The sequence below is a fragment of the Microplitis demolitor genome, chromosome 8, assembly GCF_026212275.2.
Source record: "Microplitis demolitor isolate Queensland-Clemson2020A chromosome 8, iyMicDemo2.1a, whole genome shotgun sequence".
NCBI classification, from domain to species: Eukaryota; Metazoa; Arthropoda; class Insecta; order Hymenoptera; family Braconidae; genus Microplitis; species Microplitis demolitor.
In genome coordinates this window covers 18,389,461-18,414,663 of record NC_068552.1, presented here as the reverse complement: position 1 = coordinate 18,414,663, position 25,203 = coordinate 18,389,461, and the positions used below count along the sequence as shown (strand labels likewise).

The 25,203-nt window shown below is 33.5% G+C and overlaps 4 protein-coding genes across 8 annotated transcripts; 2 read left to right on the top strand and 2 right to left on the bottom strand.

Annotated features, from left to right (window-relative positions):
- Positions 1–373: 373 nt before the first annotated feature.
- On the bottom strand, positions 374–3,662 carry LOC103572322 (palmitoyltransferase ZDHHC6). The gene is made up of 7 exons (XM_008550865.3): positions 3,530–3,662; positions 2,937–3,000; positions 2,481–2,662; positions 1,647–1,731; positions 1,087–1,574; positions 729–916; positions 374–634 (listed from the first exon to the last, which is right to left on the bottom strand). The coding sequence occupies exons 2-7, from the start codon at positions 2,989–2,991 to the stop codon at positions 499–501; spliced, it is 1,134 nt and encodes a 377-aa protein (XP_008549087.1). The 5' UTR covers positions 2,992–3,000; positions 3,530–3,662; the 3' UTR covers positions 374–498.
- On the top strand, positions 2,732–5,332 carry LOC103572323 (uncharacterized). Of its 3 annotated transcripts, none has more exons than XM_008550868.2 (3): positions 2,732–2,828; positions 3,681–4,472; positions 4,759–5,332. In XM_008550868.2, the coding sequence occupies exons 2-3, from the start codon at positions 3,744–3,746 to the stop codon at positions 5,050–5,052; spliced, it is 1,023 nt and encodes a 340-aa protein (XP_008549090.1). In that variant the 5' UTR covers positions 2,732–2,828; positions 3,681–3,743; the 3' UTR covers positions 5,053–5,332. The 3 variants fall into 3 exon arrangements, with proteins under 3 accessions (XP_008549090.1, XP_008549089.1, XP_008549088.1); XM_008550867.2 differs by having other exon boundaries at positions 2,734–2,944; XM_008550866.2 differs by lacking the exon at positions 2,732–2,828 and adding an exon at positions 2,986–3,446.
- An 86-nt stretch (positions 5,333–5,418) lies between these two features.
- LOC103572321 (importin subunit alpha-7) lies at positions 5,419–10,303 on the bottom strand. The gene is made up of 5 exons (XM_008550863.3): positions 10,094–10,303; positions 9,380–9,589; positions 8,406–9,293; positions 8,028–8,331; positions 5,419–7,794 (listed from the first exon to the last, which is right to left on the bottom strand). Exons 2-5 carry the CDS (start codon positions 9,587–9,589, stop codon positions 7,598–7,600), a joined length of 1,599 nt encoding a protein of 532 aa, XP_008549085.1. The 5' UTR covers positions 10,094–10,303; the 3' UTR covers positions 5,419–7,597.
- A 263-nt stretch (positions 10,304–10,566) lies between these two features.
- On the top strand, positions 10,567–14,326 carry LOC103572320 (protein regulator of cytokinesis 1). 3 transcript variants are annotated; one of them, XM_008550860.2, is made up of 9 exons: positions 10,567–10,819; positions 10,930–11,062; positions 11,144–11,242; positions 11,322–11,465; positions 11,536–11,970; positions 12,037–12,405; positions 12,480–12,638; positions 13,064–13,315; positions 13,433–14,326. In XM_008550860.2, exons 1-9 carry the CDS (start codon positions 10,803–10,805, stop codon positions 13,799–13,801), a joined length of 1,977 nt encoding a protein of 658 aa, XP_008549082.1. In that variant the 5' UTR covers positions 10,567–10,802; the 3' UTR covers positions 13,802–14,326. The 3 variants fall into 3 exon arrangements, with proteins under 3 accessions (XP_008549082.1, XP_008549081.1, XP_008549083.1); XM_008550859.2 differs by having other exon boundaries at positions 13,064–13,354; XM_008550861.2 differs by lacking the exon at positions 13,064–13,315.
- Positions 14,327–25,203: the final 10,877 nt, after the last annotated feature.

Here is a 25,203-nt window from a genome sequence, read left to right as displayed (position 1 = left end):
TCCACAAATGTTTAATATTTAATCATACAAAATAATAATCATGAGATTGTATTTTAAAAATTCATTTCAAGGTAAAAAAATAAGCAGGAAAACCTGTGACTTGTTATTAAACATCTGACAGTACAGCACACAAAGAAATAAAATAAAAAGATTAAACTTATTTGTAAGAAACCATTCATACAAAATATATATATGCGTCCGCTCATAAATCCTTGAGTAGAAAACAATGTACGGAACACGTATTCTGCGTCATTACAACTCGACCTCTTGTTATTATTGTAATTGCACTTATAACTTGTCAAGTAAACTAATAACATACTGTATTTAAATAAAAAAATATTAAATAACAGTGGTAATTAACAAAAAGTTAACATAAAAATTAAAATATGTATATATAAATAGTAATTATAAATTTTACAACACTTTTATGTGCGAGTTGTTTTAGTTTATGTAACATAAATTTTCTAAATTAGTCTCGAGGTGAATCGATGATAGGTTTTAGTCGTCCTTGTAATCTGCCGGTATGTTTCTACCATTCTCCACGACCTCGATAGCACTCGAGTGTGGAAACCATCCTCTTATCCTTTTCTTAGGATCTCCATTCGACTCTTGTTTCTCTCCAAACAGCCAGTATCTATTTTTTTAAAAAAACAATTTATTAATTCAATAAAAATAATTTAAATTATCCAGCATGACAGCAATTTGAAGAATTTTAAAAGAGCACGTACTTCCGCCATCGAGTGACGATGACTGTATCACCAACATTAAGTTTTATTCTAGGTTCATCTGTACAAGGTGGATGACATACAACACACCAGCCATAAGTGACTGGTATCCAAGAACCAGATACTTTAGATACAATGCGATATCTACGTGCCCTTTTACGTTTTTCTTGTTTTTGGTATCCTTGCTCTACCTGTAAATATAAATATAAATGTCAAGTACTTTTTGTTTTTACTTTTAATTGTCCATGTCATATATTTAATACTTTTATATTATTGTTATTCATTTTATTGTTTAAATCTAATTAGCATAGATAATTATATTTCATTCCCATTGTTTTTTATTCGAGAAAGAGATACTTACTGTTAGAGTGTATTGATCACAACCCTCACGAACTGGCCAAACAATGCCATCGCCTTCAGGCATGCAGTGCCACTTGAGTACTTGCTTGATGTTGAACAACCATCCCTTAGAATACGGATGAATAAATACGTCATCCGTGCCAAATCTTCTGTACTTGGCTTTTTCAAGAATCCAGTCTTCAATTCCCGTTGTGTTGCGTAATATCGCTGACAGCTGGATGTAAAGCAACATCCCCACAGCAAACACGACACCGATGGAAAGACCGATTGTGAACACAACCAGTATCAGGGTAAATACTGACGGCGATGGAAAAGTATAATTTTTACGTGTTATCACTGCTATCAACCAGGACACCAAGATAAATGTCGAGACACAGCAACCGCCTACGGCGCTCGCTAAAAATCCCGTAAAGTACCCGTGGTTGTAATGACCCACGCAGTTATTTATCCACGGGCAGTGGTGGTCCATTTTTAATATACAGCGACCGCCTAAAATATTTTTCAAAGTTAGTTGTCAAAGTTTCGTAATGAGACAGCCGCATTACATTAATTATGCATTACATTTCCTGCAGTGATGAGACCTCGGTGCTTTGTAGCCTTCACAAACTTTACAATACTGTAAGTACTTTGTGTCATTCATATTTTCCTATAAAATAAATCGTTATCAAGAAAAAAGAAATAATAATTGTTCTTTTATTTGAATATTAATTTTATTTAGTAATTCAGTTATAGTCAAATGAACTTTTTGAACTCATTATAATTTACAGTACCAGGTCAACAAAATTTAATTATTAGTGAACTTTTAATGAGCATTGAAAGGCGTTCTCAAACAGTCCTTCAGTTTTTTAAAATTTTCAATGACTTTAAACTGTCAGGCATATCAAAATTTTATCAATTAATTAAAACCCATAGTCTAATCGATAGTCAATCAATTAATATCAAAATTTAATCAAAACTTTTTAATAAAAAAGTAAAAAGTACACGGCTGCCCAATTTCGAAATACAGTAATTGACAAAAATAAAATTTTTGGATTGAATCATATTTACAAGACGTTAATCAATTTTTAAAAATTTGTCCCTTACTGTGTTTTGAAATTGGGCAGCCGTTCAGTCGAATTCCATTAATTCAAATTCCATTATCTTAGAACTTCCCCTCAATCTTGACTCCCACGAGCTGCGCTATCTCCCAACCGATGATATACATTTATATGTCTCTATATAAATTTATCTATGTATCATTCATGTAGATGTAGAAGCGCACGCGTATAGTTTACTATTTAGGAAGAAGGGACATCCGTTAACTCGGAAATTCAAAATTTCTGCTCCTCTGTCCGAGTTAATGGAGTCCGACTGTACTTTATAAATAAATAAATAAATTAATTGTATTTAACTTACAGGTTTCCATCGTAATGGTAAATAACCAGGGCCTTCATAAATAGCGCTCATAAAATGGTAAATTGTCGATCCGCTTAAACTGAAGAATAATAAAAAATTTGCTGCTGCTAGGAGACTTTCTTTAGGAGACCACCATTGTCTGCTGCAGTAAATTGTCATCGTTGTTATTATTTTTATAATTGCTGAAAAAAAAAAATAAATTAGATTCAAATTTTCCCGGTTGTCATAAGAAAAAACAATCAGTACTCAATGTTACCAACACGAAGTACGGATGTTTGTAAACTTTGAGATTTAGCCGGATTTTTTTCTCGGCCGACGAGATTATATTTTATTAACGAGTGACAAAAAGTAATTACATGCAATTACACGATAATTAATAACGCTAAAAGTACTGTTTTAAATAAATAGAGTTTGTTAAGAAGATATTTAAAATTATTGACGTTTTAAAAAACATACCCAAAGCAGTAAGTGGTCCCCAATGGAATACCTTTTTAAATGGACCTGCACACATTCTTATCAGCTAAAATAATTATTTAATTTTATTAAATTCCGCACCATCCGATACCGATATTCCCGCGTTTATTTAAATTATATTACAAACATTATTATTTTTAAATTAGTTTTATTATTCCGCGGATTGTGATCCATCTAATATATTTATAGGTGTTGGTATATATTAAAATATATGACTGTGTGCACAATGTTTTTAAACTTATCAAGTTGGTAACAATGAGATAAATTCAATTCGCGGCAACTTTGTATCGAATAATAAATAAAATAATTCCAATACTTGGAAATTCTTAGAATAATTTCAAGGTCAATGATATTTTAAAAGTAAATCATTACTCATCAATTATTAATTATGTAAAAAGTTAATTATCTATAAATTAATTAATTCTTGATATTATTTATTTAAATTATTAAATTTATTTTATTCAAATAATGGATGGTATTAAAAATAAAAAAGTAATTAAATTTATTTTTGCAGTGAGCAGCAGACACTTAAAATTTTTTATTTATAATCAAGAGAAAAATATTTTTAAAATTACCTGTCAAAATTTCGGGCATTTCAAATCATTTTTTTTATCGTAATTTTTATGCAAACCAACGAAATTGTCTTGGCTGCTGTTACTATCATAAGTTTTTTGTGTTTGATTTAAAAATTGACTTATTAATGATTCAAAATAATTGTAATTCTAGTTTGGTGTAACTGACAGCCAATTTGTACCACGAGTACCAAGTCCACGTCCACCTTTACCCCGCATGATGACATCAAAGCCAATGAAATTCAGAACTGTGTCCGCTGGTGAGGAGCCAGACGACTCAAATAGTTTTGATGATGACTCGGAATCAGACCCTCTAGATGTTGATGAGACTGATGATGTACAGGCTGATCCACTGTCTGGTGATTTACGAAATTCGCCTAAAAATAACAGGCGCATTTTATCAGATTCTCTTAATGAAAAGAGAGAAACTCCAATCAAGCCAAAAGTTGAAGCAAAAACTAGTCCAAGTTTGCACAATAAGAAAAACAATTCAGAGAACAATAATTATTTAATATGTGGAATCATCCCTACTGTACTTCTGGTTGTTTTGGCGTCTTTTCTGGGTGCACTTGCAGTATTTTCAAATGAAAGTGGCACAGAATCCGAAACCAGTGAAAATACTTTATCTGAGGATGTGATTATCAGAAATTTAGAAAATAATATTGATAATATTAGTTACAAGTTTAAGCAACAGTATGATGATATTTGGAATGATATAGTTGCTGGTATTGCCGGAGTTGTAAGACACCCAGACAAACCGGCTATAATATTTTTATTTTCAAATCTTGATAGTCCGATGACCTGTCTTGCTAAAATGATAGGAAATGCCAGCAAAGCTGCTCTAGGTTCTTCTGATGAATTGTGGCTTTCGCCATCCCAAATGGGCAACGATCCTGGTTTCGTTATTGATAAATTTCATGATCAAATAGAGAAACAAAAAATTGTGGTACGTATTGATTCCTGTAGTTCTTATTTGAGTAACGAACTACAGAAAAAATTTTTAAATCATTTTTTTGTCTCATAATTCGGACAAAAAATAAAAATATTCCTAAGTCTTAAGGTAAAAGATCCAGTACTCGATCACTTCATGTATATATCTGTATTTAGTAAATATATATGTATGTATATATATATATAAATATATGAGTGATCGAGTACTAGTTCCCTGATCGGGTACTAGGTCTCTTACCTTAAATAAAAAAAAAGAAATAATAATTTTATCATTTTTATAGATTGTAGAAAATTTATTAGATATTGATCCCGAAGCAATGATGGCTTTTCATCATCTGTGTGATCGTGAAACCCCTTTGGTAAAAGAAGCCGTTTTTATACTCACAATGGTCGCCAAAGGATATGACCAAGACAAACACAAGGCGATTAATTTTGTAGAGAATCAGTTGGAGTTGAAATTAAAGGGTCAAATAAATCCAGATAAAGTGGAACCATTGATCACCAGAATGACAGATGGTGTTATCATTCCAGTGCAACCGGAACCAGACATTAAAAGCTGCCCTTTACGTTATTAAAAAAATGTATACGGAGTATTATTCATATTATTTTTATATTTAATTATATAGACATTTTATAGCATTTATCAAATTTATGATTTTTTGTACTGCTTGTTACTAATGATGTGAAGAAAAATAAATATTTACAATAAATTTTTCGAAATTATTAAATTTTTATTTTCATCTTTATAAGAAATAATACAATAAAAGGAACAAACGAAACCTTTACTACAAGGATTGCTTTAATTTTTCAAATTTTCAATAATACTTTTATCTATTAATTGTATTATTATTATTATGAAAAATAAAATGTCGTGTTATTGACTTGAGTGTTGGGTACATAAAGTTTCAATTATTGTTTTTTAAATTTATCAAGTAGAGAGATCTCATGTAAATAATATATTTATTATCATTATTGTTGTTGTTGTTGTACATTATATAATTTTATGTATTTGTATTATCGTTTTATGTAGCAGTCAACAGTCCCCGTATTATTTCACGACAATATTTATGTCTTAATCACATCGTTAGTTTTTATCCATTGCCAATTTACGCTCTTATTTATTTATGATTCTCAAGTTAGCAGACAATTAAGTTTAAGATTTTTTTTTCAACAAATCAATTACAAAAAAACAAAAACTAAAAATATGCACATGTAAAAAATTTTAAAAACTTCATGTGCAATTTTTCAAAATATTTTTTTTTTTTATAATTTATCATTCAAAAAAAAATCAAAAAATTATTAGACGTCTGCTAACCAGTATCATATTTATTTAACTATTTTTAACTCTAAATAAAAATCGATCAAAATCTATGTCAGCAAAAAAAATATCAGCAATTATTTTTTTTTTTAAAAACATGTAAAAAAAAAAAATTACGTTGCATGATTTAATCGTCAAGTGTCACGATAAAACCCGAGTAAGAAAAAAGTTGCTTCTAGTTAATTGTCAATTAAAATTTGTATGTATATATATATTGTCTATGCCTAATTGATTAATTAATCTTATAAAATATATATATATATATTTTTAATCATAAATTGGCAATGAGAATCGACTTATTGTCGCCGACAAAGCATATAACTAAAAAATATAATTGTATACATAATAGTAATAATAGGCTTCTTCTTTATAATAAGTATAGTAATGATAATGATATAATGTCGAACCTAAATAATAAATACATTTTATACAGTCACGGTCTTTTTATACAGAGCACTTATGATTTATTGCAATGAAGAAAAATAAAATTCGCCTTATCATTACTAGTAATTAGATATAATTTATAATTTATTTTTTATCTCGGTCTCATTATTTTATTTTGGTATTTTTTTATCATCGCCTGATGTAAATCATGCAGTGGTTAAAAAAAAATAAAATATATTTAAATGAAAACGAGACTATCACAGGTAGTCTGTATAAAAAGTCCTTTTTTTTAAATCACGAGATTTTCGTATTTACAGTAAAAAATTTATTAAATTTGGTCGTTAGAGTATCTAACTAATGAGGGTACATCCGTTTTTACGTAGCGTAGTTATTTGTATCGACTTAGTATTGTTATGTTTGTCCTGTTGATAATAATACGTACGTCCTACTAAAAGTCATTGAAGAAGTCCTTTTAATTTCCAATTACTTGTTAATACGCATCATCAGTCCATGTCACACAAGTTACATGTGTCCAGAGTCTTTTTCACAGTATAAGTTTTTTTTTTTTTTTTTTTTTTTTTTTTTGTTAAGTATTTGTTTGTTTTTATAAGTATTTTTGTTTTAAATCTTAAATTAATTGTGTAGTATTGATTTTCGATTTTAGTTCCGTTACCGATAAAAGTGACAAAAAAAAAAATGTATAAAATAATTTATATGAAAGTATAATTTCTATTAATAGGCCAAAGACCCAATTATTGACACTAGATATTTTAATTAACTTAAATTTTTTAAACAAAAAAATAATTTTGCGCAATTCCGTAGAAATAATACGACTGTAAGTTTGAGTGATCATAGAAAATGTTTTAATTAATTTTTTTTTACAGACTCCAAATAAAAGAATACGTTTAAAAAAATGTAATGTCTGGCATACTTGTGATAGTGGTCAATAATTGGGACTTTGAACTGATCTCGAGTCTAAAAAATGTTTTTCAATATTGTGTATTTCTATTTAAATATAATATATATTTTGGCTAAGACGATAAGAAAACAGGTGATAATAAAAAGAAAGATGGAAAAAAAAATTAATTAATGAAATTAAAATTATTTTTTTTAGGGTACTATTGACGGCTGTCATTGTTTTTTTTTTCTGTTAGTAATTTTTTTTTTAAATTCTCATCAATGGAGAGAAAACGCTGAGAAACTCAACAATGAAAACAATGATCACCGTAAAATATATAATTATCACGTTTTCAAATCCAAGTTAGCGTTGGTCTTTATTATACGATTTTAAACTCGACGAATATTATTTAAATGAATGAACTCTGTAACTCGTAAACACGTGTTGCTGTTATCATTGATGTTGTTGTTGTTATTACTAATATTTAAATGATTTTATAAATCATCATGCTCATGCAAAATTAAAATTGGAAGTTTTGAACTGGCAATTGTGATGAATCAGCAGCATTGAATTGGAATTGTTGACCTTGCGCGTCAACTGATGGCGCACATCGTGAATCTTCCTCTTCAGAACCGAAGTAAAGTTCAATTATATCAAAAGCTTTTTTGTAAATCTCCATATTTTGATGTGATTGCAAAAATTCTATTTTATCTAGGCCTGGAAAAAAAATTCCATAATTAATTTTCAATATCACGTACAAATTAAATCATTTGCTGATGTCTGATAGAATATTCATCAGCAGATTCTTCAAATGTCCGAGTCCCGAAGGTAATTAGAAACTTTTCTACCAGTCTACAGCTAATTAAAGAGTAGACATGAACTGTACTACCTCAAGTAATGAAAGAGTAAAATCATGTCCTACAATTTATTTAACGAAATCCAAATCTTACCATAGCATTCTTCAATTATCACCGTGTAGGGATTGACACCATTATGAAGACTGGCATCTTGTTCACCGAGTCTCAGTATATTTTCCAGTCCATTCAACGCAACTTGGACTATCTTAGGATCCATGACAGTCAGCAAATCACAGAGCGGTGGAATACAACCCTGCAGAACTAAGTAACGAATCTGTTCTGGTGTACCGCCACTCGTTCCATTTGTTATTGCCCATGCGGCTTCTTTGCGAGTTTTAAATTCAGCTTTGCCGAGTATGTCAATCAAAACAGGGAAAATATTAGCATCAATCACAGCCTACAATCCAGACAAATTATTAATTTAAATATCAACCAGAAAAATATCAAGTGTCAATAAAAGAAATAACTTACTTGAATTTGTTGATGATTTCCTGCAGTGATATTGGATACCGTCCAACAAGCTTCTTTCCTCACAGTCTCGCGCGAAGAGTTAAGCAGATGCAACAAACATGGCAACACTGAGCAGTTGAGGACAACTTGGGTTTGGATGTCATCACCGGTGACAATATTTCCTACAGCACGCAGTGCCGCGCTGACAACATTGTGCTGCTCGTGCATCAGAAGCTCAACAAGCCGACGACAAACTCCGGCATCAATGACAGCCTGGATTTTTTCATTCGGGCCATCGCTGAGGTACGACAGTGCCCAGCAAGTGTCAGCGAGGACATCAAAGTCTGTGTGGTTGAGTAGATGAGCCAGTACAGGCAAACATGGCGCAACTTTTTGGAACACCGGTGCTGGACTCTTGCCACGGCAGAGATTTGACAGCGCCCAGACGGCATTCCGTGTCATTGAGAGCCGCGTGGTCTTGGAAAGTAACTGAAGCAATGGTGTTAGTATACCACTGTTGAGTATATGGTCCCTACACTCCGGACTGTCACCAGCGATATTGCCAAGAGCCCAGACGGCCTGTTCCTGTACATCCTCGTAATTCGAGCTCAATAATCCGATAAAGGTCGGCACTGCTCCAGCTTCAATTACCATATGCGTCTGTGGTGACGTACCACTGGCAATATTCGTCAATGCCCATGCTGCCTCAAATTGCAACGTACAGTTTGAATCGTTTTTCAAAAACTCAACAAATCGCGGTACGATTCCCGTCTGTATGACTTCGTCTATTGGAGGATTTGGTTCTCGAGACAAAAGTTTACGGAATTTCTGCGTTGCTGATACCTGCTCTTCTATGTTATTACTGTACAGAGCTTCTACCATCTCTTTAGTAATTACCGGATGTGCTGGCTGTTAATAAGTAATTACAATAAAATAATAATTACAATATTATTATTATTATGTAATCAACAAAATAAAATATTTAAATACTGTACCGGTAGAGGTGTCAGAACAGGATACTCTTCAGTGGCCGGAATATTTTCTTCATCAGCAACAATTGCTGGTACATTACGTCTTTTAGATAATTGTTGTTCTCGTTTTTGTTTACGAAGTTGTACTCCTTCTTCCTCACGACGACGACGTAATTCTTGTGAGTCCAAGCCCACATTTTTGTAACGATACTTGTGTTGAGGTCCAGTTGACATCTAAAATTACAAATCGTAAATATTAAACGTCACAATAAAAAAATAATAATAATAATCATAATAAACTAAAAAAAAATATAAACACTCCCGTCTCGAATTCCCGAGAAAAAAAAACTACGGACTGTAAGTTTCCTTACCCCCTTCCACCTTCAAATTAAAAAAAAATAATAAAAGGGTTATGTCTACTTTACAATTTCTAATTTAACTATCAGTCATTAGTAATTACGAAAAAAAAACACGCGATAAATATTACGTCACTGGGAAAATGTCTGAAGAAATTGAGTAATTTGAATAATTATCAAGTAAATAATAAACTAGATGAGCATGCACGTTCACTGCAATCACGAATTGGACATTTTGGCAACCACAAGGGCCGCGGATTGACATTAAAAAAATTATCATTGATTGAGTAATAAGTAAATAAATAAATGTATATTAATTAGTAATGTAAATATTAATTATGCTAATTTAGTAGTATTATAAATTTATTTAAAATTTACTTACGTTTGCGTTTAATTTCGGTAAGATCTCTTGTGTGTATACGATATCATAAGAATATATCAGCCTACAGGGGATCACCGCCACACTTTTTCACACGGTATATATATATATAATATATAAAATATATGTGTATATATTTTATCTGTGTTCGTATCAGTTTTATTGGTATTGGTGAATGTTAGTGAATCACTGGAGCAGTAATCAACTAAAATATCAAAGACTTGACACCTACGATGTCAAAAGTCGTCTTCTGTCTGAAAATCTACTGCAGAATTTCTCGGTGCTGCCTTTTGATGACAATTCTGTTGATAAATATTTTTAACCTCAAATATAATTTTCTTCTTTACCAGTGCGAAGATTTAAAAATTTTGACACTTCTCAAAGTTGGCGCGGCGGTTGTCAATTTGCACGCATGCGCATCCAAGTTTTGTTAAAAAAAAAAAATAATTGACCAATGAAATAAATTTAAGGGAATTCAAAAGAAAAACGTTTGTACCTGTACCCTGGAACGCCGAGAAACGGTTATTGGTGTTTTATGTTTGATGTACATTGTGAGCAGAGTAAACGACAGGTGGATTTATATTAAATATTTAAAAAGTTACTGTATTAATAATTATTAGTGATGATAAATGATTGATCGACGTGATCTAGCTTCTGGAAAGTGGATTTATGATATAATTTTTAAATTTTTTACGAGTTAACACAATCCAAGATGAGTGATACAAATGGGTAAGGCGTCAAAGCTTGCCGGTGTGCTAGTTGTCATTTATAATTAACGTTTTATCTTATAATTAATCATTAAATGATGATTATTTATTACTGATTATTTTTTCTCCCAGGAAAGAGCTAGTGGAAAAGGTTTGTAGGAAAGTTCAAGTCAAGATTCCTGTATTGTTTGAAATATGGAACCAGTGTGGTTATGATGAGCGGATGATATCAGAATATAGTAAAAATGTTGATCATCACATCGAGGTATATTTTGGGTTTTAATTTTAATTATTTTTTGTCAGGACATAATTTATGACATTAATGATAAAAAATGAATTTTTTTAGGATTTGTTGGTGGATATGGTGGAGGAGGCTGAACAAAAAAAAAGTGCAATAGTTCAAGAAGTTAAAATCATCAGTAAGAAAATAAAAGCTATGGAAGTGGTAAGTTATTGATATTTATTTTAAATAATTGATATTAATATTTGAATAATAATTTATGGTAAAAATTAATTGGTACCAGGAATTGGATATGGATGTCTCTGTTGTTGATGGTCATCAAGTGGAACCATTGATTGAATTAGTGGGGACATTGAAGAAAAAATACAAAGCATTGGAAGAGATAAAAAATAAACGTATTGCCCAGTGTAAAAAATTGCTGGCAAAAGTAAATATTTTAATTTATAAAAAAGAGGATTAGGTAATTGTAAAAAAGAATTTTGTTTGTTTGTTTTTAGGAAGCTAAGATCTGTGACGCGCTGGGGATGCAGCCGCGGGGCTTCCACAAGAGTGTGCCGAGTGAAGATGAAATGGCAGCTTTTGAAGACAATTTAGCAAAGCAAGAGGCTGAGCTGAATGCGAACAAAGCAACTTTTAAGGAAATGCGATTGTCGATAATGGCCATGATGAACGAGATGGCACATGTACCGTCACTTGAATTTGAACGTATAGTTTGTCACGATTATGAGAATTTTATTTTTTCTACTAGTAATATGAAAAAATTGCGCGATCTTCACAGCGACATTGAGGAACAGCTTCAAGCTGCTAAAGAAGACGCTAAAAAAAAGCGCCAAGAGTTGATAAAACTTTGGAAGTTTTTGGAAATACCAGAGGAAAAATGCCAAGAATTTCTTGCAATTCACTCTGGCTACGATATTCCAACTCTCAATGCCGTGAGTTAATATTTTATTTTTCTAAAAAATTTTTTTAGCTTGTAAATAAAATAAAGTGTGTTTTAGTTGCAAAAAGAAATAAGAAAAGTCCAGGAACTACGATTGGAGAACATTTCCAAGTTCATTGAAAAATTACGTGTAGACATCCAGCACTGGTGGGACGTATGCAAGCTGAGTAAAGAAGAGCGTGATGATTTCACATTTTTCAATTCGAAAATATTCACTGAAGATATGCTCAGGATACACGAAATTGAAATAGAACGTCTACGTCAGCATTACGAAGAGAATAAGAAAATCTATGATTTGTTGGAGAAGTGGGAAGAGACATGGGGTCAGATGAAAGAGATCCAGCGTCGTTCCGAGGATCCAGATCGCTTCCACAACCGCGGAGGGCAACTCCTTGCTGATGAAAAAATCCGCAAGGCCTGTAACAAGGTACACTACTTTCATAGTAATTATAATAGTTGTTTTAATTACTAGCATTGCTAATTAATATCAACTTTGTTTAGAACTTACCGAAACTTGTCACTCAATTGAATGAGCTGGTAGCTGAATACGAGAAAAAATATCGCAAGCCATTTAAAATCTCCGGATTAACCATTTCTGAGTACATAGAACAGGAACACGAGAAACTAAAATCTGAATTGGAAAAACTTAAAGTAGAAACGGTAATTTTTTTTATTATTGACAACCCGCAGTTGATTACACGACTACTGAAGTTTTGTCTGAGTCTGTCTGAAACTTCCGATCGGGGAATTTGGAACCTAAATTTCTTCAATCTCAACCTGTTTCAAGTACAAATCTTCTAACTGCTTCAATTTTAACCAATTCTAAGCACAAATCTCCATTCGCTTTAATTAATCTGAGCTTATTCTGAAATCACAACTCTCTTTTCTGCACTCAAAGCCTGTTCTGAGCACGAGACGCCTCAAAAAATTTTTCTACTGACCCTAATTTTCAGTAACAACTAATTTTCAACTTAATTTTAAATTAAGGATATGGCTGTCACTAAATTTCTCTAACTCTCTCGGAAATATAAACTAGAGTTATAAATAATAAAATTGTTAATGTGTTATTATTTAATTTACGTCAGGCCAAGTTAAAAGACGACAAAAGTAATTTAAAAAAGACACCACTGAGTGCGTCAAGAAGAACACCGCGCCCTGGTATGAGCGTATCCCGACGAACACCTGGTGCATTGAGTGCATCACGTCGCACACCTAGCTCAGCAATAAGTTTACGATCAAACACATCCATAAAACGTAAACTTTCTGATCATTCGCCTTTCACCCGAGTAACAAGACCTCGTATTACATCCAATAGCGAGAACGTGCGCCCGGCTAAAGTATGTGGCTCAAAAATTCGTCGTAGTGGCCAAGCAAAAGTTTGAATTATTTTCCTTATTTTTAATCTCCCAATAATAAATAATTAATTTACTATTTCATTTTTTGTTTATATTCAGGTGGCGCGGAAGCTGATTCCCTCGGCAGACACCGCTAGTAAAAGCTTGAGAAAAACTCCCAATAAATTGGGAAACAAAACTATAAATATTGAAGATTCAACAAATAGTTCCAAGACACTGCAACAGTATCAAGAGTTTCAAGAGCATTTGGCTGGGAGAGATGAACTCAGGAGCACACTTTTGTCGGAGACTATTGAGTCCCGCAGGTTGAGAAGAAAACCCGGGACACCTGTCAAACCGTCACGCAAACATTCTCCCAACACTCCGCGTGCTACTCCAAGTTTAAGAGACCCTTCGAGTCCTAAACTCACTAGCACACCGCGTCTCACTCCAGCTCCTAGTATTAATAATATTGAAAATAATTTTTAGATCATTTAACGTCACATTATTTTTAACTATTGCTTGATGCAATAGTTTTGTCATTTCATAGAATAGTTTTGTAAATTGTTCTATTTATGTAAAAAAAAAAAAAAAATAACAAGCATTCTACTTAATTTTTTTTATACTTATACTTTTAAGTGTTTTAATTATAGCAATATATTTAACCGGAAGTTATCTAATCAATGACTAAATATATTGACAAAAAATTAAAAAAAAAAATTGTTTTAACTAAAAATTAAATGCAACACGAAGTTTTTTTTATAAATTTGTGCGTAAATAAGAGGAAATTAAAAAAAAAAATATTTTATTTGAAAAATTTAAAACAAAAGTTAAAAGATTAATCGAGCTTGTATGATTCTAACTTAATATATATTTTTAAATCCACTAATTTATGTTTCTAAATACTAACATTTATTATATAAAAATTTATAAAATATTTAAGCAATGATGTATTTATTCATGTATGTCATTTTTATATTTTATTGAAAATTAAATAAAAAACATTCCAGTAAATAAATGATCAAAAAGTGCCTTGGCATTAAGATATTTTAAGTAAATATACAAAAAAAAATTTTTGTTCTCTATATAGTTTACTAAGAATTTTTGTATTTTTAAATCACATTTATTTATATAACAAAAAATGTACCGATAACTAAATAAAAATAAATAACAATTTCATTTAATTCAAATTTTTGCTTTTTAATTTTCAAATTCAAACAAAAAGAAATTTTAACTTTTATTTGAATTTTTTAAAAATTTTTGCCGCCTTTTTCAAATTTACTAACAGGTATAATCGATAATCGATTATATTTATATGCGGTCGATAAAACTCTAGTTGAAAAATATTTTTCAAAACAAAGATGACGGATAGTCAGTTTAATTTCGAAATAATTTAAATTTAATTAAACCAGAGACACAAAGAAAGTTTATTTTAAAAAACAAAAACTTTTGTCTGGCGGTTATATTTTTTATCCGAAAAAAAAAATATTCTACATGTTGTTGACAGAGAGATAATACATTTCCTTCGCCCACGTTGTCATTTTAACATCCTGAATAAGTATAAGGTAAAAAAATATTAACCGCGTAATATTTTATGCGTCACTACGGGGTAAAAATAATCTTTTCATACATCCTGAATGTATGATTGACTGTGCGCTGATATTCATAATATATATAAATTTATTTCAGCTATAATACATATAACCCACCTTATCTCATATCTCTAAGCGTTTCTATATCGGGGATAATTTATTAAAAAATAAACGGATAAAATAATTCTCGAGTTATTTTCAGCTGAAAAAACCCATCATCAAATTTACGACTTCGCTTAGTGGTAAGTAATAAAAAAACAAGATAAAGAAGAAAATAGTTTTGATAATTATATTTTAATTTAAGGGAGAGACTCGGCGTCTTGTATCAGCCGAGTGCTGGAGGTTGACCGCAAGTTATTAAGAAATACTTACAGAAAGTTAAATAAAATGATCGATAGTAGGTGTGGCCTGTTGGTGGGGATACTCTACTGTCTCAAGCTCCACCCACCTGTCAAACCTGCTTCCTTTTTCAAGGACTCAGGTGTGTACACCCACCCCTAATAATCATTAGCCAAATTTGTTGTGGACCCTAATCCTGGATCCTACTCTCCGGATTCGTGCCCTGTAATTATCTGATCCAGGTTTGTAAAATGGAGTACCAACCAGGATTTGATGATCACTTGTCTATCTCACTACATCTATTTTTAATCATAAAATATAAGAAAATATATGTACAAATGTTTTATTTATTGTTTTTTTTCTTTCAAGTTATTGGGAAGGGTCTGATGACGACATGAGAAAAAATCGGGTATCATGGCACGGATGTATGGGAAAAAAGCAAACGAGTAGGATGTGTGAGAGATGAAGATCCGGATGGCTGAGAGAAAGTAATAAAATAAAATAAGAGAAGGATATTGTGCTGTGTGGCTGTATGGCGAATGTAGTCGTAGTGAATAGTCCAGGAGAAGAAGGGAAACGCTATCGGGCGTGAGTAATGCACGGTGGCGTCCGCTCGGCGTTCTCTTTCGGACGCTCGGCTGGACGGATTGATAAAGATTAAAGGTAAAGGGAGGTGGCGGTCCAAGCTCTGGACCTTCAATATATATGTATATATAGATATAAGAACAGAGGGGTATATTTGGAGAGTTAGGCGACAGAAGTCACCCAGCGAAACGACGTTCAGGAATAGAAGGGGATGATGTCATATAGGGGTCTATATCCAAGTCGCTTCTCCTTATCTTCTTCTGGTCCTTCTTCAGCATCTATCTCTCCCACTGGCGGTCTCTCATCTCTATACTCATCTCATACACTCTGGATGCTGTAAAGACACAAATACACATAACAAGCTACTACTGGAATTGATGCATAGAGTAAGTACGCATTGACGTAGAATCAGGAGAATTGTCAATCTTGTACATAGAATTTATACTAAACATTATAAGAAATTAATATTTTATCATTTATATTTTTTAAACGTAATGTAATAATTTACAGATATTTTTTTACGAGCTCGTAAAGAACTCACAAGAAGTGACATTGAGTTATTAAGATAAACTTTCTAGAGCTATGGAGTCAATGATATTCGACACACATACTGACAGGGATATTTTTAAAAAAATAATATAAAAAGCTCTATAGGAGATGGAAGAATAAAATAGCTGTGTTGGATGACTACACTGGTGATAGAGATGAAAAATGACTCGCCGACGCCAATGGATGGGAGCTACATATGGGTGAGTCACGCGACAATCTTACTAAGGGAAGCTGTGACTAAATGTGTGCGAGCAAGACAAGATCCCAGCACACTTTCCTAGCATATCCCCAGCGCTATACTATTCTACTGGTAAGTGTAGTGATACAATAGAGAAATAGTAACCGCGGTAAAGGTAACTTTACTCACATGCTACGTACTCTTTTTCCCAGTGCGCACACACACTAACAGTTTACGAAATAGTGTGTGCGGGTGAGGTGGATGTGTAGTACAGGGGCGCAGATGATAAAGAATGAACGCATGGAAAAAGGAGAATAAAATTTAACCAGAAAACTCTATGGCACGTGGCGCTACTCTTTCGTATTTCCACGACTATATTTTCTTTTCTTCCTATGCTTGGCTGATTCTCTCCCTGGAGCTTTTTATTGTTGACATTTTCTCTTACTCATTTTATTTATATCTATATTACATATATATACATATACACCCGCTCTTAAATATATCTTACACTACACTGGGATCACTCAACTGATTATATTTATAATTTGTATTGGATTAAAATTATTAATACCCATATAAATCCTTGATTTAATTTGTTTACACTAAGTACAGCATATATTATGTAGCATTTAAATAATTTATGGAATATATTATTATATATTTAGTATAATACAATGCGGAGTTATTGTGTTTCAGAAATGAATGTATGTAACAATGCTACAGAAGTACAAATGTAGATAACAAGCACCAGATTTGTGGAGAAAGAGATGAAGGGTTAATATATGTATATATATATGTATGTATAAATACGTCTATATATGAACTGTTGCATTCACTCTCTGTTGTTGCGAATTCTGTAATCCTGAGTAAGAAGGAAAAAAAAAGGAAAAGTGAGAAACTCGGTACTCTATGGAACTGAACGAAACGAATGAATGAATGGCTTCCAATCTGTTCCATCCCTTTGTCGAGACGACTCGTGCCGCGTGTGCAAATCCACCTTTTCTTTCTTTCTCTCTCATAATTCTCATTTAGCCTCGAGCTCATCTCCCCGTGGCTGCACACGCCTCACACCTGAGTACAATGGGTCACCCCGATTTCGCCCCCTCATATATTCTTTACTTTATTTTTTTTTTTTCCTTTTTATTTTGTTTTTCCATCTCTTTTACTCTTTTGCAGTAAATCTCCACGTCGTTTACTCTCCTGTCCCCCAACAGACGTCGTCTAGTCCAGGATATAATATTCCCTACGTTTAAATACTGACGCAGTGGTGTGTGCAAGGGTGACTCTCGTCAACCCTCTCATCGTACCACCAAAATTTTTACTGTCACACTCATCTCATTCTCATCTTATTTCTATTTATTATTATCGGAACGTGTGTCCTTAAATGTGAATTATTTTTAATGTCAATGAATTCTATTTTCATTCCGTCATTATTTTTATTTCAGTAACTACAATAATACCAATAAAAATAATAATAATTTATTTATTTATGGATGTTTAATTTTTTTTTATTACCACCAGGTTTAAAAGCGATATCAATTGAATCAATTACGTCGGCAGTTATACCTGACGTCGAAATTAGACGATTGATGGTAAGCTAGAGGAGAGTGCGGGCTCCATCATCATGAGAATAAAGTTAACTGTGGATTACCATCAATTGAGGACCCGCAGATGGGTATCGCACAACTGGAGTGATGTAGAATGTTTTATACTTAAAGTGTAGTTTATATACCTCACTCAATATAAATACACACACGCACACACACACGCACGCATCAGTCACCAATGAGGTAGGTGAGGAGGATTGTGACTGTTGCTTAATTCTTCCGACTAATCTATTGTATATACGGGCATAGCGGTGTGGGAATCCCTCAATTTAACAGTAATTGTTTAATTGAGATACTCACCGGCGGTGAGCACTATAAATTGGTGTAAACGCGCCGAGACAAGTCTGTTGGCTTGTACTATACCAGTACCCGCTTGTTTCACATGCCCATTCTCATGTATTTATTTAATTTATATATTTCTTTTTTTTTTTTTTTTTTTTTTTATTATTATTATTTAAGATCCTAAAGTGTAATACCGAGAAAATTGTCAAATGCTCTGTAGGGGTGAGGTAAATCATCTGTCCAAGACAATTTACAAATGAGATCACTAACGAAAATACATATGCGAGTTCGTCATATCGTACAATCAATAAAAGTTAATGAAATTTTAATTCGTTCAATTAGTGCAAATGCACGTAAGTAATGTAGCCAACGTATTAATCAGCATCGGGATCAGCATCACCTGGAAAGCCAAAATCCGGGTAAAAATGTTAACTCACCCTCTATTTCCACAAGGGGACTGTTGAACGTGGTCCTACTTGGTATATATATGTATGCCCTTAAACAATATATAGGTATACATATTTTGTGTATATAGCATCTACCTTTCTTTGTCCGTCGATCGAATATACGCAGTGTAGAGAGCGGATCGTGGGGTGAATCGTGTTCTTTCCGCCTGCATGCCCATCTATTCGAGTTATTGCATTACTGGCTTAGCTTTGCGTTACCCCCTCGTGATTGCCGACCGTGTGGCCACGAGTCTACTACCCCCCTCGTACTTCAGCATCCTTCTTTGCCCGATTTGCTTACTATACTATACCCCTGCTGACGATTCTGCCTGACTGTCTGTCTGTCTCTCCCTTTCATTTCTCTATTCGTACGCCATATAACCAATATCCAATATCCATTTGGAATAAAGCTGCACAGAGACTGCACCTTCTGCACTGCCAACTGAGTCCTAAATGTTTCGCAAAGATCAAACGGGATTAACGCCGCAGTATTGTTACTCGGTGTTATCAATGTACCATTGTGGCATCAGAGCATTCAATTGTAGCTTACTGCTGATCAAATGAACAGTCTGTACAGGTTTTTTTTATTTTATTTTCACCAGATTTGCATATGCTGCAAAGAATCCGCAGATTGATGCAGATCAAATCAGGAGGATTTTTAATTCATTCACTCCGAAAGGGAGTTTATTTTGATGCTAAATCTCTAGATCGAAGTAAATATGGGTTGAAATAAAATCCACATCACTCTGGATGTTTTACAGTGTAAGCATATTTATATACGTTTCGTTTCATGGTAAAAAATTATATTTTTATTTCTCTTTTACAAGAAGACTTAAAGTATATACGTAAAAAGTGTTATGAGCTCTGAAGAAATGTTATTGGTATCGAATTCCGGATGTCGAGTGAGTAATCTGGATTCTATTGCGTCATTAAGATTACTTATGTAGCGATGATGAATTAATATATCTTTGCTTATATTATTCTTATCTAATATTTTTTTCCAAGGTAGATATTGCGGTGTTTACTTGAAATAGTGCAGAGTGCGTATTATGTTATTATTATATATATTTATATACATATATATATACAAGAGCAAGAATAGTGTATCGAGCCGAGGTAGTAGACGACACCTTGATACGCAGAATAACAAAGTTTATGGATCGATTAAGTTACTTAGCAAGTAAAGTACTCTGTTAGCCAAGTTGGAGGCCATAAGATTTAAAGCTGGTTCACCTACACAACTCTCTTCTCAGAATTAATTACTTCTGAAATGAGAACTCGACAGATAGGATATTATATTATATATATTATAAGAGGAAAGTTCAAACCGTTATCTGGTACGTGTCGACATGAGGTGGTCGACATGGGCTGATTGAAACCAGACCTCCATACCAGCCTCAACTCCAAGTTAAAAAAAATTCTTATAATAAGTACAGTCACACATACGACTGATGGGTTAACTCATTAATGCTTTAAAACATAAAAAGATTATTTCATTGGTTCAGAAAAACATTTATAAATCATCTATTTTATTATTTATTTATTTTCGTATATATTTTTTTTTCTGTAGAAAAAAGGCAGCATTTAAATTTATCTATACGGGATATAATAATAATAATAAATGGTATGTATTTTCACATGGGACTCGAATTAACGTGGGCAGCAGAGTTGGTACATGTGTGTATGCTGATGCTGATGATGAAAGAGGGCCCGCGAGCGATATAGAAATAGGAAGAGAGAAACGAATAGAAGGAACAAACCGTTCCCGTGAGAGCGGGTGCGCACACGTTTTTGTGTATACATTGTTTCGTCAAAGCAAAAGGAATATAACTAGCAAGCGTGGAGAGCTCTTTCGGGTGGTACGCGTTGCGCCCGTAAAATCTGACCTAGCCCGCATACAAATATATACTGGATTTAACTAGAGAACAAGTGAGACAGCAATAAAGTATGGAGGTGTACACAGACCTCGGGCTGTTGCCCATATGGTGACCAAGGCCCCTGGGTATACAGACAGGGTCTATAGGTGAACACACGTTTCGTTCCCGTGCTCAATTTACTCCACGTACTGTACTGTGTCTCTCCCTTAGCTTTTTGTCTCACAAACCTCTCGAGTCGCCCTCTCTCGAATCATTCAATCTGTCGACCCCCGTGTGCGAATTTCATATATCGATTCACCTGGTACACAATGTCTACTTGCTATTTACATTTAATTTATATTGTTTCCATTGTGTGCTTTAATATTTTCATATTATTATTATTATCATTATAAACATATCGTTGCTCTCACAAAAAAACCTTCAAACTCTACATTTATTGAAAAATATACTTTGTTGCATTTCCTGTCAGCAATCGTCGTAATTCAAATTTTCAATGCTTGATTTACATTTTTTTTTTTTTTTTTTTTTTTTTTTTCAAATTTTTAACATACAAAAATGACTTTTTCATTTTTTTTTTTTTTCTTTTTTATAGTTTACAAAAATTAATTGGTTTTCTACCCAGAATGACGGTAATTTTTTTTTTATTGCCCAAAAAATCATAAAAGTAGCATGTGCACTAAAACTACCGCAAACGTTGTAGCTGAAATGTATGAAATAATGGATGAATGATTAGGTAGAAAGGACTTTATTTACAAGGAGAACAACTAAACGTGTGTCAAACGGCTACTGGTATATAAGTGTAGGTTTACTTGGAAGGATTTTCACGAGCAGTCTGGGTCTAGTGAGTAAATATTTGCAGCCCCTCGTTATATGTATATAAAGTTGACGATGATAGCCCCGACCCAGCTTTGTTACCAACAGTTTGTCATTAAACATGCTTTAATTTTTCGCTATTGCACCTTGTTCTCTCTGGCATATCAAATTTCGACGTTAAATGTTGAAGCTGGAGACAGTATACATATCGCATATCTAGTTAAGTCTGGTAAGTATATATATATATATATAATATATAAAAATGACATGATGGTATTGGTGTGGAGGAAAGCGGATGTTGACAAGAGGTAAAGCTTTCAAGTGAACGACACACAATACACACATTTTTATAGTGTTGTGCTCTCTTGAGTTTTAACGAAGCGTTTTATTGTTCCAAGACAGACATAAAGAAGAGAAGGATCACTTGGTTTTCATTGACAAGAGTCACGTGAAGCAGCGTTGAAAATATCATCGAGAATACGCCTTTGCAATGAGATAAGCTGACTTTATTGCCCGCAGTGTGGTGGCAGACGTTTGAGGGGAGGAAGGGAAGGTACGGCATGTTATGTTATATGAAAAAGAAGATGAGAAATGAAAAAAAACACGAGACCTCCGCTGGGTAGAAGACTCTGGTCTGGAGCTCAAAAAAAAGGTATACATAAACTAAACCAAGTCAATGCGTGTTAGTTTCTCGGGCTAAAGATTCTTGTGTTATAGGTGCTGAAACACGGATCTATGTAGTGTACGTTAAAAAAAATCTAAAAAAAGACGACAGCAACTTAAAGGCACATATCGGTGGAAAAATAGGGGGTGAGTAAGTATAAGAGAAACGAGACGGACAGAGGACACAAGTGGTACACACATGGCGCACAGTTGTTCGAGAGGTCAGGTTTTTGTCCACGAAATTTTCGTTTTACGACTACGTCGAGGAGTTATGTAGGTATAGCGAGAATTGCCAGTAAAATGTAAATGATGGACCCCCTTGGCTCTTGACGCATCTTACGAGTTTAAATCTATACCTTTGAGTATTTTTTTTCCACTTCCTTTAAACATTAAGCGAAGAAAAATGTAAAAAATAAAATAAAGAAAAGTATTTTTCGTATTTTTCTCTCAAGTATTCTCACGTGTGGAGTATAATGTTTAAAGAGGATAATAAATATTCTGTTTTGAGAATTATCGATGCGGACACAGTAGTAAGAAAGGATTTGGGAATGAAAAACGAATTGGCAGATCACACATACATTTATAGGAAGAGACAACAGAGCACGCGGTGGATAGAAAGAGAAAGCAGATCGGTGTGCGTCCAGCCGAATGAGATAAAGAAACACAGTTGCGAATCACGCCGTGGCGGCGCCTAATGGGCGGCAACAAAACAGGGGGGAGAGAAGATATCGCCGGGGAAATAATGTGAGAGTGTGTGAGGATATCTACTCCCTGTTGGATGAACCATATACTCCCACTCAGAGGAGGCAACCCCACCAAGGCTACAACAAACACATACTCGGAGATCTCCGTGGCCCTTCGAGACGGTTGCCGCGTCATCCGCTGGACCCGATTGTGAAGATCAACCAGGGACGTCTCTCATCTTCAGGGTGATAGTGTCTTCCTTGTACATTGTACATAACACAAAGCTAAATTATCATCCACCCTGCTCGGCTATATTTCATCTATAGATGTAACGATCGTTCAAACAACTCATATATATCCACATAAAACTTTTCTCTTTTTCCTCATCCTTCCTGGTTTCACGATACAGAACAATTACTACCAGTGCTCTCTATTTCAATACAAATCTATATAACATAATTAATTTTATTATTAAGCAAAGAGCACAATACTCATACATATACATATACATCTAGAGAATGTACAAGATAAGACCGATTGGAGGGAATGAGCGTGAGAGATACAGACTTAAACTATGAAGAGTTTGTTTCATCCGCTATAAAGAATAATTGATGATACACGACTTCTAGTAATTGATGTGCGTCATAAACTCGATGGATTTCGATTGGACCGCAAGATGAATCTTATTCATATACTTCTACATCATGTGATAACATACATGTGAAAACAAATAATCCTGATAAAGTGGCGAGATGAGGCAACGCTTTGCAGAGCAAACATTTAAATATTAATGTGCATTGACGTGCCCATATGTCAACTTATACATCATACATCATGTATATATTTTGACAGATTTCGAATCTCTCCTTCCGATAATCACATTGTAAAAAAAGTACTCCCGGTAAATCTTTTACCTATAGTATTGTTTCGAGACGTACATCGTTTTCATTCAGTAATTCCTCGGCAGCTGCATACTAATAATAGTATCCGACGCCAACGCTCTTCTCCCCCCTTTACATCCTCGTCTCTGCCACGACGAATGGTCACATTGATTTGTGCAGCTTTTTTATTAACTTTAAAAACCTTTTAAATGAAATCCAATCACTTATTACCCAATTACTCATTTTAAAATATATTATCATAATAATACTAATATATATTTATATATTTTACAGCAAGTGTTGGATTATTATCTTAAATATTAATAAAAAGTATTGTCGAGAGAATGTGAAACAGACTATGTAAAGAGTCGTGAATCGAAGCTTACGCTCTTACTTAAAGTATGTACATATATGGGTATATATATATATATATATACATATATGAGATTGAGAGGAAGCCAATTGAAACAATAAGGTTTAAAGTACGCGTGAGGCGATCGCGCGCCTTACGGCACACATGCACATCAAATATATACATATATGTATATATAACTTTATAGCGGCGCTTTGATCAATCATGGACATACCAAGCGATCTTAAACAATATTTTTATGCATCACGAGTGTTCTTCTTTCATCACCACACTAATTAACATTGTCTTTGTCATTGTCACGCTGCGGTTGTTGTACCAGTTGAGAAAATAAACATTTCAGATGAGCAATCAGTAATCTTTTATTTAATTAGGTGGTAGAAGTAACGTAATTTTGAATATTTAAATGTGTCTTGTAAAAGTTACTAATGACAAAAAAGTAAAAGAAGAATTGTCGTCCTAAATGGAGATAGAGACAAGAGTGATAAAGCCCATCTGTACGGGGCCATAATAATCCGCTCAAATGGAGAAACAAAGATACAGATGTTTCCGGTAACAAATGCCGTAAAGATAAGACTGGTACATCGTCTATCAACACTGCCAGCACCGAGGAGACCCAGTATCTCATTTACTAAACCTCTTATCGAATTGTCATTAGTAGATTGTTAAAGAACAATCACTAAAAATGTGTACATAGACATGTAATCTCGTAAACTTGCTGACCAAAATGTAAAACAACATATATACATATGTATGATTTTTTAAGTGATACGTTTGTTGGCTGGTTTCTGGTAGCCGGTGTGGGAATGGGCTTTGTATTATCGCGAGATTTCGAGGTTCCGAGTAAACCCGATAACTCACGGGGCACGATCTGCAGCATCCACAGCCCTGATCCTGATTGCGCTTGTCGCGGGGCGCAGGTAGGGGACGTGACAAAGATATGTAGTGGACGAGAGAAGAGTATAAGCCGAGGAAGAAGGGGCAGAGTGTGAGTGTGTGTGTGGGTTGGAGCGGGGGTTTGTTAG

Coding starts and splice junctions, on each gene's coding strand:
- LOC103572322 (XM_008550865.3), bottom strand. CDS start 2,991: ATGTGTGCAGGTCCATTTAAAAAGGTATTCCATTGGGGACCACTTACT. Junction 1,732..2,480: donor TACCATTACGATGGAAACCT/GTAAGTTAAATA, acceptor TTTATTTTATAG/GAAAATATGAATGACACAAA. Junction 635..728: donor ATCGTCACTCGATGGCGGAA/GTACGTGCTCTT, acceptor TTAAAAAAATAG/ATACTGGCTGTTTGGAGAGA.
- LOC103572323 (XM_008550866.2), top strand. CDS start 3,423: ATGGATGGTATTAAAAATAAAAAA. Junction 3,447..3,680: donor ATGGTATTAAAAATAAAAAA/GTAATTAAATTT, acceptor TTGTAATTCTAG/TTTGGTGTAACTGACAGCCA. Junction 4,473..4,758: donor TAGAGAAACAAAAAATTGTG/GTACGTATTGAT, acceptor TCATTTTTATAG/ATTGTAGAAAATTTATTAGA.
- LOC103572321 (XM_008550863.3), bottom strand. CDS start 9,589: ATGTCAACTGGACCTCAACACAAGTATCGTTACAAAAATGTGGGCTTG. Junction 9,294..9,379: donor CTGTTCTGACACCTCTACCG/GTACAGTATTTA, acceptor ACTTATTAACAG/CCAGCACATCCGGTAATTAC. Junction 8,332..8,405: donor GAAATCATCAACAAATTCAA/GTAAGTTATTTC, acceptor TCTGGATTGTAG/GCTGTGATTGATGCTAATAT.
- LOC103572320 (XM_008550859.2), top strand. Junction 11,063..11,143: donor ATGTTGATCATCACATCGAG/GTATATTTTGGG, acceptor GAATTTTTTTAG/GATTTGTTGGTGGATATGGT. Junction 11,243..11,321: donor AAATAAAAGCTATGGAAGTG/GTAAGTTATTGA, acceptor AATTGGTACCAG/GAATTGGATATGGATGTCTC.